The sequence below is a fragment of the Amia ocellicauda genome, chromosome 7 (assembly GCF_036373705.1).
Source record: "Amia ocellicauda isolate fAmiCal2 chromosome 7, fAmiCal2.hap1, whole genome shotgun sequence".
In the NCBI taxonomy this organism is placed as follows: Eukaryota; Metazoa; Chordata; class Actinopteri; order Amiiformes; family Amiidae; genus Amia; species Amia ocellicauda.
Window position 1 is genome coordinate 26887109 of NC_089856.1, and position 12293 is coordinate 26899401.

General features: G+C 38.7%; 1 protein-coding gene across 1 annotated transcript in view; it reads left to right on the forward strand.

The window, feature by feature from the left end:
• Positions 1 to 5547, forward strand: part of prkci (protein kinase C, iota) — a 28601-nt gene extending 23054 nt beyond the window's left edge. The window contains exons 14-18 of the mRNA XM_066708935.1: positions 77 to 202; positions 332 to 411; positions 505 to 594; positions 1260 to 1375; positions 2239 to 5547. Of these exons, the coding sequence (XP_066565032.1) occupies positions 77 to 202; positions 332 to 411; positions 505 to 594; positions 1260 to 1375; positions 2239 to 2326 (500 nt within the window). The 3' untranslated portion in view covers positions 2327 to 5547. The remainder of the gene's footprint in view (positions 1 to 76; positions 203 to 331; positions 412 to 504; positions 595 to 1259; positions 1376 to 2238) is intronic.
• The last annotated feature ends 6746 nt before the right edge of the window (positions 5548 to 12293 follow it).

Sequence of the window (12293 nt, forward strand, 5' to 3'; positions counted from 1 at the left end):
AAGGACGTGTTGTGTAGGTTTGAAAGTGGGTTATCTGTGTAATGCCTTTATGCCTATATTTGTTTTATTTCTGTAGGATTCAGTGTGGATTGGTGGGCTCTGGGAGTCCTCATGTTTGAGATGATGGCGGGACGATCACCTTTCGACATTGTTGGCAGCTCGGACAATCCTGACCAGAACACAGAGGACTACCTCTTCCAAGGTAAAGTGCTATGGTAGCAGATGTTTGTACAGTGTCCTAAAACTGCATGAAGTCCGAGGCCTTCATGAAACAAGAGCAAATCTCTCAATTTCATGCATGTAAGTGTTAATTCTGTTTTTTTGTTTTTAGTTATATTGGAAAAACAAATTAGAATCCCAAGATCCTTGTCCGTCAAAGCTGCTAGTGTCCTGAAGGGATTCCTCAACAAGGTAGGATAACAAACTGTACATGAATACTGATCCATCCAAAGGTTACTGATACTTGTATAACAGTACAATTAAAACATCTCTTTTCATCCCAAGGACCCCAAGGAGCGTCTTGGTTGCCATCCTCAGACGGGCTTTGCTGACATCACAGGCCATCCCTTCTTCCGCAATGTCGACTGGGACCTTGTGAGTAGAAGGCTCCCATCCAAATGACTATTTCTGTTGTGCTTTTGTTTTTCTTTTGGTTCACTTTCTTGAGGCCTGATGTGATGTCACACACTTTGCTTGTCTGCAGTGTTAAATCGTATTATTATTATTATTATTATTATTTTTCATACAACCAGTGGCCATTTATGATGAAAAAAAAAACATGCATCCATCCATCCATCCATTTTCGAAACCGCTTATCCTGGTGAGGGTCACGGGGAAGCCAGAGCCGATCCCGGCAGGCATAGGGTGCAAGGCAGGAATACACCCAGGATGGGATGCCAGTCCATCGCTGGGCGATTTAAAAAAAAAAAAAACATAATACATCAAATGTGTCCTGATATCGCTCCTTCCCTCCCTCTGTGCCTCACTTCGCTCTCACTCTTCCATACCAAATTCACCAGCAGGCCTGCAGGTGGAGCTGCTCTTGTTGCAACATAACCCTGCTGCCCAGGACAGAGCTGCAGATTATAACTTGGCATATACAGGCTGGAGACAACTTCATTATGTATCGCAGCTAGTCTAAACAAACCCGTTATTCCACATGGAGTCTGCCATGAGGAAATCCATTGACATGTCTGAATTACCTTACCTGACCTGCACTCCACTGCTGCTCTGGGTTGACCCTGTTTGTTCTCATGCAGATGGAGCAGAAACAAGTGGTTCCACCCTTCAAACCCAACATTTCCGGGGAATATGGTCTAGATAACTTTGATGCTCAGTTTACCAACGAGCCTATTCAGCTCACCCCCGACGATGAGTAAGTAGCCTGATCTCTTAACCCTTTCACCTTCCCTCAACGCAAACTGTTTTCTACATGGAAGCCCAGAATAGTAAATGAATCAATGCTGTAAAATTAAGAGACATAAAGAATTCTCGATGGAATTGTACTAACCATTCTATATAATCCGTAGAAGTAGTTGGGGGTGCCTGTGTTGCATAAGTACATTACAGGATGTGTTTTCCTCACTTTATGTTGTTGAAAAGGTTGAGGCATCGCAGATCTGATCCTACCGATAATTAAATTAAAATGCTCATTTGCATCTCATTATGCAAGTTTATTATGTGAGTTTGCAAGGGGACTCAGCCAGCAGTTGTTGTTCCCTCCCCCCACAATTTATTACAATTTATTACACAGCCTAAAATGGAGTCCATTTAATGGCATCTTAATTTTACCTTTTTTTTTATGACCTTATATTATTATCTGATAACATCTTCTGCCCATCTTTTTTTTTCTGCCTGGTTTCCAAATGTCTTATTTAATTTGTTTTGAAAAAACAACAAAATCACATCTGAGCCACAAATGAGTAAACTATCTAAGTCTGTAAAATACAGAGAGGTAAAAACATTATTTTTCTGTGAAGTGTCGACATAGGACTTTTATGGCATACTTATTTTTGTTTGAAATGGGATTGTTTTATATGTGATTCACCTGTTTAATCCTTTGAATTAACAACAGCTGCATGTATGTGAACAAATAGCAAATACCTTTACCAGGTTTCATCTTACTGTTTTTCTGTGCTGCCATTTGGTTTCTATATTAAATGGCAATTGTGCCCAGTGTTTCCATCTAATCTCAGCTGTCCCTTTTCACTTTTTTCCCCCCTTCCCCTCCATTTTCAGTGATGCGGTCAAGAAGATTGATCAATCAGAATTTGAAGGCTTTGAATACATCAACCCCCTTTTGATGTCTGCAGAGGAGTGTGTCTGAAAGGATCTACACTAAGTCATCACTATGGCCTTTTTAAAAAGAAATCCTGCATGGTTAAAGACCCTACTGTTTTGGAAGCTGTCGTTCTTTAAAACGCATCTAAAAACATTTTAATGCCAGCTGCTAATGTCAAGCTGATCTCATACTTGGCCATTTATAACCACTACTTAAGTGTATTATTTTGTATCCTGTAACCAACATAAATCTGATGGTCAATATATATTATTATTATTATTATTATTATTGTCACACCTGCTTATAATGACTGTCTCAGTGACCAATGAGATTTAAAGTTTATGTCCGGGTTACTGACGAAAGGAGGAGGAGGAAGATGGATGGGCGGTGGAGGGAGTATAAAAATAGGAGATTCATCAATGCTTATCTTTTTAGCAAATGGTGTTTGACATACGTTTCACTGTGCACTTGCAAAGTAGATGTAACACAAAAGTGAAATCTAGTGAAATTGCACTCTGGAAAGTGCGCGACTCGCCACTGCAATCTAAACCACCAACATGAAAAGTATACAGAATTGCGGTAGTTTATATATTTGCATTGCCCCCCCAAGTGTAAAATTTAAAATGAAATCTGTTTTATTTTTTCTTTGTTTTCTTTTCATTGGAAAAACTCAACATCTGTAGTAACACAAATATTCAATGAGCCTTGTGTGTTAATGGGAGAACATTTGATTGGATTTTGTGGAGATACATACACAGACATACAAAAATTTGGGCTGCGTTGTGGGGTGCAGTTCTAGAAGAATGCCACCAAGAATGAAGGGACATCGGAGCCAATAAATATTACTGTAAATATGTGTTAAAGAACTGTGAATGGTACATGAGATTTCTATCATTAGGTTACAATAGTTTTGCAGATCTGCAGAACCTGTGTGTTCAAACAGGGACCAATTATTTGTTATATATATATATAATGTATGTATGTATGTATATATATATATATATATATGTATATATATATGTATATGTGTGTATGTGTGTGTATATATATATATATATATATATATATATATATATATATATATATATATAATGTATATATACATGTATATATCAGCATTTTAAAAACAGTAATCGAAACAAAAATCACACGTTGTACCATAGTCCCATGGGTGTTTTTAGTAGGACAAATTGTTTAGTTGCAAGAGATCACACTGTTTAGTTACTTTCAGGAGAAAATTTTTTTTTTTGTTTTTTTTTTAAATATATATTTTTTATGTTTTGTATTTCTAAAACAATCCATTGCCTTTCAAATGTTACTTTCAGTGTGTTTTATTTTTCTACTATTTCTTTGCCATGAAACTGATTATTGGAAGCAAGGGGATGATATGCATTGTTTTCTTTTCTTTTTTCTTTCTTTTTTTTTTATAAATGTCTGCAGTTTCTTTCCATACCTGTGTCCCTTCCAGTAGTTGCAAATATTCAAATAGTCAGATAAGCAACTGGCCAGTACAATCCATATTCAATTCAATTCGAGGAAGGTTGGCAGGTTGTATATTAGTTCTTCCATGACTTGGAAATGGCACCCCTAATCTGATCAGTAGGGATCTTTATCCAAGGAAAATATACACAACTACATTTCCACTAACCAGTATAGGAGTCCATCTAGCTTTCCCTTTGAGCTGGAGAATGAATCTGCAACAGATGATCCCAGCACACAAGAAAAGTATAGCACAGTGCACCTGTGTATGTTTTTCTGTTTCATATCAAACCTATCCTTGTAGAAGCTTGCAAATGAAAGTCAGATGGTCACAGAGCTCAGATCACTATCTCCCCCTGTGCATCTGATCCGGGGGCTCCCCCAGCTGTGTGTCCGTATTTGGAGTGGAAGGAGGGCGGGCCTGTGGGTCTGTACCTCTCTGTTTAAGCCTTTTATCCATGTAGTGAATGGAAACTGCTGTTGAGAAACCGTAGCTTGAATATTGCAATGATGTTTTTGATGCTAATGTTTTGTTTTTTAGTTTTGTTTGTTTTTAAAGTTTTTCACTGTTATTTGATTAATAATGAGTAGGACCTATCACATAAAAACAAATTTCTAAGATAAATTTGTTAGAACTGGAAAACATCTTTCACTTTGATTGGGTGCAAATTCATACAGTTGATCTGCTCTTGTTAAAAACTCATCTAAGTAATTATATATAATCACACACACACACACACACACACACACACACACACACACACAAACAACTCTGGAAAAAATTAAAAGACCATTTAACATTGATTTCTGAACTTGGAGTGGTCTCTTATTTTTTCCCAGAGCTGTGTGTGTATGTGTGTGTGTGTGTGTGTGTGTATATATATATATATATATATATATATATATATATATATATATATATGTGTGTTTGATGTGTAGTTATAACTCAACATCTGAAGGATAAACGCAAATATTGTATGCAACCGCATACAAGCTATAGGAATTCTTTTGGCCTACCATTTTTGTTGAAGTCATAATAGACTTTCTTTCAGTTTCTCATTTTCCCACATTCAGAACAAATCAGTTGGTTTGGGGGCTCATGGTAAAAGGAAAAGCAAAATCTTTTTTCTACACTGTTAGTTTTCTATTTAAAAACTAAAAAAATAAGTTTTTGTTTTTGTTTAGAAGATGTTACATATTTCATAACACTAGTTTAAGCAGCTCATTTTAATATTTTAATTTCATTGGGTGAAGAGTCTATTGTAAAGTATTTGCAGATCAATTATAGGTAAGACCACATGACAAAATGGTAGAATTGGGTGGACAAGGAGGCTGAAACTTTTAAATACTGTGGTAAATTACTTTATAAACAATGCATTGCTTTAAATTATTCTATTTTCTTCCATTTTTAAAATTTCAATGGGATTTATGCTACTGCTCTACTGTAGCTTTTAAAGGAGAATTTCTTTTTATTTCCAGCTGGCTTTTTCCAATTGTAGTACAGCCATGTGATTGGTGGTCTCTTAACAGCACAAGAGTTCATACAGTTGCTGCAAGCAAACTAAGCTGGGGAGCTACAGTTGTGTGGAGTGTGGAAGAGGGTACATGTTGCACAATAGTTTTCGAAAGAGAAGTAAAACTAGGAATATCAAAAGAACTTGGATGATGGGAGTACTGTAAGAATGCATCATTACTGTGTCTTTTGTTTGTACATCTATAAAGTAGACTGTGGACATTGGTGCTATACAATACCATAAATGCCAAATACACTTTGTTTTTCCTTAAAAGTATTGCCTGTTTGTTTTCTGCTGTCTGGACACTCTTAATCAAAATTGTGCTTACAGTGGCTGTCTCCAGTGACATACGTGTTCTTTTATTCTCAATGTACTTAAATTGGTTTAGTTTTCTTTATCAATGTGCCTTGGATTGTCAGTTATGTAGGTGGCAGAGGTGAGTACCATTCAACATCCCTTTCCCACTTCAGATTCTGAATGTATTTTCAGTTTTCTTGTATTGTGGAGGAAGGGGTGGTTTTGCTCATCAGTCCCCACCTGGTGTGTATTGCATAAAATCACATGCATTACAATAATCAATAATGCATAGCAATCTCTATATAATCGGTTAACAATGTACTATTTCTAAGTCTAGTCATCATTAAAAAAGGTATTGTGATTGGAAAGTAGTTAATGACCAGTTAGGGCAAACTCCCAAAGCTGGCCGTAGACACAGAGCATGAAAAGATCTGCAAAATCATCTTCAAGTGCTTAACTGAAACAAATTTACTTATAAAAATATATTATTTTTCAACCTTTCTTTTGCTATATCACTATTTCTTCCTGTTACCATCTTTTCTCCATTCCCACAGTTCTGTCTAATAAAAATAAAACTCCACCTTCTCCAAACATCAGTATCCCACCCTTCTCCCTGCTTCTCCAGAAACATTAGAAAGTTTACAAACGAGAGGAGGCCATTTGACCCATCGTGCTCGTTTGGTGTCCATTAATAACTAAGTGATCCAAGGATCCTATCCAGTCTATTTTTAAATGTTCACAAATTTTCAGCTTCAACCACATTGCTGGGGAGTTTGTTCCAGATTAGAACTTTGTGTGAAGAAGTGTCTCCCATTTTCCATTTTGAATGCCTTGAAGCCCAATTTCCATTTGTGTCCCCAGGTCTGTGTGTTCCTGTTGATCTGGAAAAGCTCCTCTGGTTTGATGTGGACACATTTCCTTATTGATTCCTGCCCTGACAAACTGCACTAACATAATAATCCCATGGGCTATTTATCATCGTGCTGAGGAATGTTGTTGGAAATGGAGATTATTGGAACCTGGGGGATTATACAAGATAGTACAACTTGGTTCTAGATACCTAAGGACACGGGTGAAATTAGTATGGGGGTCTCAAATTAGCACCCAGAGGGAATTAGTTAAGAAACATTTAATAGAAATCTGCATAGCACAGCATTCTTTTTAAGAGCCTCTGTGAGCAAGAAAAGGACTACCAACCACATCCAAGGCAAGGCTCAGTATATTGAGATGTCGGACCCTGGAGGTTTGGATGCTGAATGGTAGATAGATGGCTGGGCTTTCATGTACTGTCCAAACTGCAATTTTAGTTGGATACGCACACAAAATGCTGTCCCTAAAATAAATAAAATGCTGTATAACCTTGAGGATCTCTTTTAATGATCAAAACTGTGGAAAATGTGAAAATAACCATCACAATTTAATTACTTGAGTCCTGCTGGAGGTTTGCCCCTTTGGGGATTAATTAAGCATCCAACAAAAGCCTGTGATGCAAAGTAAAGCAGTAGTGAAATCGGATGTATGGTAAGGTGTGCATGTGAAGTGCACAGTGCTGATTTACACTTGCACATTAATCAATATGTCATCTGTATCAGTGAAGAGATTTGGCAGTCATGTGTCCTGAACCTATGATATTATTGTAAAAATAAAACCATGCAATGCTTAGTTCATGTACAGCTGTATGTATGTGTGTGTGTATATACAGCTCTGGAACAAATTAAGAGACCACTGTAATTTTTCTCCACATGTATGGCAGCTATTCCATTCCATTCATATTTTTATTTGGAATTTGGGAGAAATGTTGTCAGTAGTTTATAGAATAAAACAAAAATGTTAATTTTACCCAAACACATACCTATAAATAGTAAATAATTTTGCAGTGGTCTCTTAATTTTTTCCAGATCTGTATATTGCAAGGGAAATAGTATTCCTAGGAAGTTATCTGGTTACATGTTCATATTGTTAAAGACGCACCTAAAATGTATAATGTTAGAATGTGCATCGACAAGTAGTTGCATAGAAGGAATTGTTATATTGAATGAGAATAATACAATAGATCTAGAAACCCAAATAGCCCATGTGTCCTATTTTTATCAGTACTTGCTTTCCAGTTGCCACTGATTTATCTCAGTGTCGCATAATATATTTATCATTAGCACTTGATAATGCCCTTCTCTCCAGGGTGCACTTATTGTTGAGTCTCAGAGAAGCTGATGGGAATCGGCCACAGACTAATGTGACCAACCAGGACTGAGATTGATTTTGCCAAGAATTGCCTGCAGGTTTTTTTTTTTTTTCATACCTGTTACAAGCTTGCTACTTTTTATTAGATATTTGTTTACAATTCCTACACAATGATAAATGTGTTTAGAGAAGGAAATGCACATTGTTTGTTTGTTTAGTACTGTATAACTCAAAGTGTATATATAGCAAGATCAGAATAATTTCAAGACACACTGGACTTCGCCTAACCAAAAGAACAAGCACAACCAGTCCCTGTTGATGACACACATCCCCATAACATGATGCTGGCACCACCATGCTTCACCATGCTTTTGGTGTTCTTTGGGTGATCTGCTGTGTTGCATTTGCGCCAAACAAAATGCTTTGTATGTAATCCAATACATTCAATTTTAGGTTCAGCAGATCAAACAACTTTTTTTTTACTTCAAATGGGAATCAAGGTGGGCTTTCTTTTAGTAATAGTGCAGTCTTTGGGACATTGTCACATGCACTTTTTGACCAATCTTGGCCATAAAAGCCTGTAGCTCTTCCAAAGTTGCCTCTTGTTAGCCTTTCTGATCAATTTCCTTCTTGCTCGGTCATCCAGTTTGATCTAGGCAGGGTCTTGTTGAGAAGTGTAAGGTGTATGAAATATATATATATATATATATATATATATATAAATATATACACACACACATATATACACAGTTAGGTCCATACATATTTTGACAGTGACACAATTGTTATCATTTTAGCCACAATGGATTTGAAAGGAAACAATTAAGAATTTCATCTTTAAAAGGGTAGTTACCTCCAAATTGGGTGAATGGTGTAGGAATTACACCCATTTTTAATTGTGTTCCCCCCAATTTTAGGGGCTCAAATGTATTTGGACAAACTAACATGGTCATGAATTAAATTGTGAGTTTCAATACTTGGTTACACATCTTTTGCAGTCAAAGATTGCCTGAAGTCTGGAACCCATAGACATCACCAGATGTTGGGTTTCCTCCCTGGTGATGCTCTGCCAGGCCCGTACTGTAGCTGTCTTTAGTTCTTGATTGTTCTTGGGGTGTTTTGCCTTCAGAAAGTGAAATGCATGCTCAATTGAATTCAGATCAGGTGATTGACTTGGTCATTGCAGAACATTCCACTTCTTCGCCTTAAAAAAGTATTGGGTTGCTTTCGCAGTATGCTTTGGGTCATTGTCCATCTGCACTGTGAAGTGCTGTCCAATGAGCTTTGAGGCATTTAGCTGAATCTGAGCAGATAATATAGCCCTAAACACTTCAGAATTCATCCTGCTGCTTTTGTCAGCAGTCACATCATCAATAAATACAAGGGAATCAGTTCCCTTGGCAGCTATACATGCCCATGCCATAACATGCTTCACAGATGAGGTGGTATGCTTTGGATCATGAGTAGTTCCTTCCCTTCTCCATACTCTTCTCTTCCCATCATTCTGGTACAAGTTGATCTTTGTCTCATCTGTCCATGTTCTGTTGTTCCAGAACTGTACAGGGTTCTTTAGATGTTTTTTGGCAAACTCTAATCTGGTCTTTCTGTTTCCTGTTTACATATTGTGGAAAACCCTCTGTATTTACTCTGGTGAAGTCTTGTTGACTTTGACACAGATACGCCTACCTCCTGGATGGTGTTCTTGATATGGCCAACTGTTGTGAAGGGTTTTTAATTCACAATATAAATAATTATTCTGTCATCCACCACAGTTATTTTCTGTGGTCATCCAGGCCTTTTGGTGTTCCTGAGCTCACCAGTGCTTTCTTTCTTTTTAAGAATGTACCAGTAGTTGATGTGGCCACACCTAATGTTTTTGCTATCTCTCTGATTGGTTTGTTTTGATTTCTAAGGAATACTGAAGGCAAAACGCCACAAGAACAAGCAGGAACTAAAGACAGCTGCAGTGCAGGCCTGGCAGAGCATCACCAGGGAAGAAACCCAGCATCTGGTGATGTCTATGGGTTCCAGACTTCAGGCAGTCATTGACTGCAAAGGATTTGCAACCAATTATTGAAACTCACAATTTAATTCAATTAAAATGTGTGTAATTCCTACACCGTTCAACAAATTTGGATGTAACTACCCTCAAATGAAAGATGAAAGTCTACACTGAAAGCACGTCTTGATTGTTCCCTTTCAAATCCATTGTGGTGGCATACAGAGCAAAAATTATGACAATTGTGTCACTGTCCAAATTTTTATGGACCAAACTCTATGTATATACTGTATATAATTGTGATGTCTAGACAACTTTGTCAGAGCATCTCCAAAACTGCAGCTCTTGTGGGGTGTTCCCGGTCTGCAGTGGACAGTACCTATCAAAAGGAAGGAAAAGCGGTGAACCGGCAACAGGGTCATGGGCAGCCAAGGCTCACTGATGCACGTGGGGAGGGAAGGCTGGCCCGTGTGGTCCGATCCAACAGATGAGCTACTGTAGCTCAAATTGCTGAAAAAGTTCATGCTGGTTCTGATAGAAAGGTGTCAGAACACACAGTGCATCAGAGTTTGTTGTGTATGGGGCTGCGTAGCCGCAGACCAGTCAGGGTGCCCATGCTGACCCCTGTCCACTCCCGAAATTGCCTACAATGGGCACGTGAGCATCAGAACTGGACCGCGGAGCAATGGAAGAAGGTGGCCTGGTCTGATGAATCACAAGTTCGAGGTGTTGACTTGGCCTCCAAATTCCCCAGATCTCAATCCAATCGAGCATCTGTGGGATGTGCTGGACAAACAAGTCCGATCCATGGAGGCCCCACCTCGCAACTTACAGGACTTAAAGGATCTGCTGCTAATGTCTTGGTGCCAGATACCACAGCACACCTTCAGAGGTCTAGTGGAGTCTTTGGGACCTACACAATATTAGGCTCGTGGTCATAATGTTATGATTGATCGGTGGATATATATATATATATATATATATATATATATATACACTCACCTAAAGGATTATTAGGAACACCTGTTCAATTTCTCATTAATGCAATTATCTAACCAACCAATCACATGGCAGTTGCTTCAATGCATTTAGGGGTGTGGTCCTGGTCAAGACAATCTCCTGAACTCCAAACTGAATGTCTGAATGGGAAAGAAAGGTGATTTAAGCAATTTTGAGCGTGGCATGGTTGTTGGTGCCAGACGGGCCGGTCTGAGTATTTCACAATCTGCTCAGTTACTGGGATTTTCACGCACAACCATTTCTAGGGTTTACAAAGAATGGTGTGAAAAGGGAAAAACACCCAGTATGCAGCAGTCCTGTGGGCGAAAATGCCTTGTTGATGCTAGAGGTCAGAGGAGAATGGGCCGACTGATTCAAGCTGATAGAAGACCAACTTTGACTGAAATACCCACTCGTTACAACCGAGGTATGCAGCAAAGCATTTGTGAAGCCACAACACGTACAACCTTGAGGCGGATGGGCTACAACAGCAGAAGACCCCACCGGGTACCACTCATCTCCACTACAAATAGGAAAAAGAGGCTACAATTTGCACAAGCTCTCTAAAATTGGACAGTTGAAGACTGGAAAAATGTTGCCTGGTCTGATGAGTCTCGATTTCTGTTGAGACATTCAGATGGTAGAGACAGAATTTGGCGTAAACAGAATGAGAACATGGATCCATCATGCCTTGTTACCACTGTGCAGGCTGGTGGTGGTGGTGTAATGGTGTGGGGGATGTTTTCTTGGCACACTTTAGGCCCCTTAGTGCCAATTGGGCATCGTTTAAATGCCACGGCCTACCTGAGCATTGTTTCTGACCATGTCCATCCCTTTATGACCACCATGTACCCATCCTCTGATGGCTACTTCCAGCAGGATAATGCACCATGTCACAAAGGTCGAATCATTTCAAATTGGTTTCTTGAACATGACAATGAGTTCACTGTACTAAACTGGCCCCCACAGTCACCAGATCTCAACGCATTAGAGCATCTTTGGGATGTGGTGGAACGGGAGCTTCGTGCCCTCGATGTGCATCCCACAAATCTCCATCAACTGCAAGATGCTATCCTATCAATATGGGCCAACATTTCTAAAGAATGCTTTCAGCACCTTGTTGAATCAATGCCACGTAGAATTAAGGCAGTTCTGAAGGCGAAAGGGGGTCAAACACAGTATTAGTATGGTGTTCCTAATAATCCTTTAGGTGAGTGTATATACACACACATGTATATATATACATGCGTGTGTGTACTTTTCTTTTTTGAATTCCTCAATAGAACATTTGGCCAGATTGTGCCCTGCACTTTAAAGACAGTTAAAATAGAGCCCTGAGTGTTGTCTGTGTTGTGTTGTCCTATTCTGAGGCATTACACGTGAATCACTGTGGCTGGAAGCAAAGCTGCATTCCTTAATTTTGTCCTTCTCACGGAACTTAGGAACATTCCTCATAGCTAGATTGTGACTCACACATACATTTAAGTCAAGTCAGTTTAGATATTGCAATTTGTACACCCGGATCAGAATATAAGAGATAGTG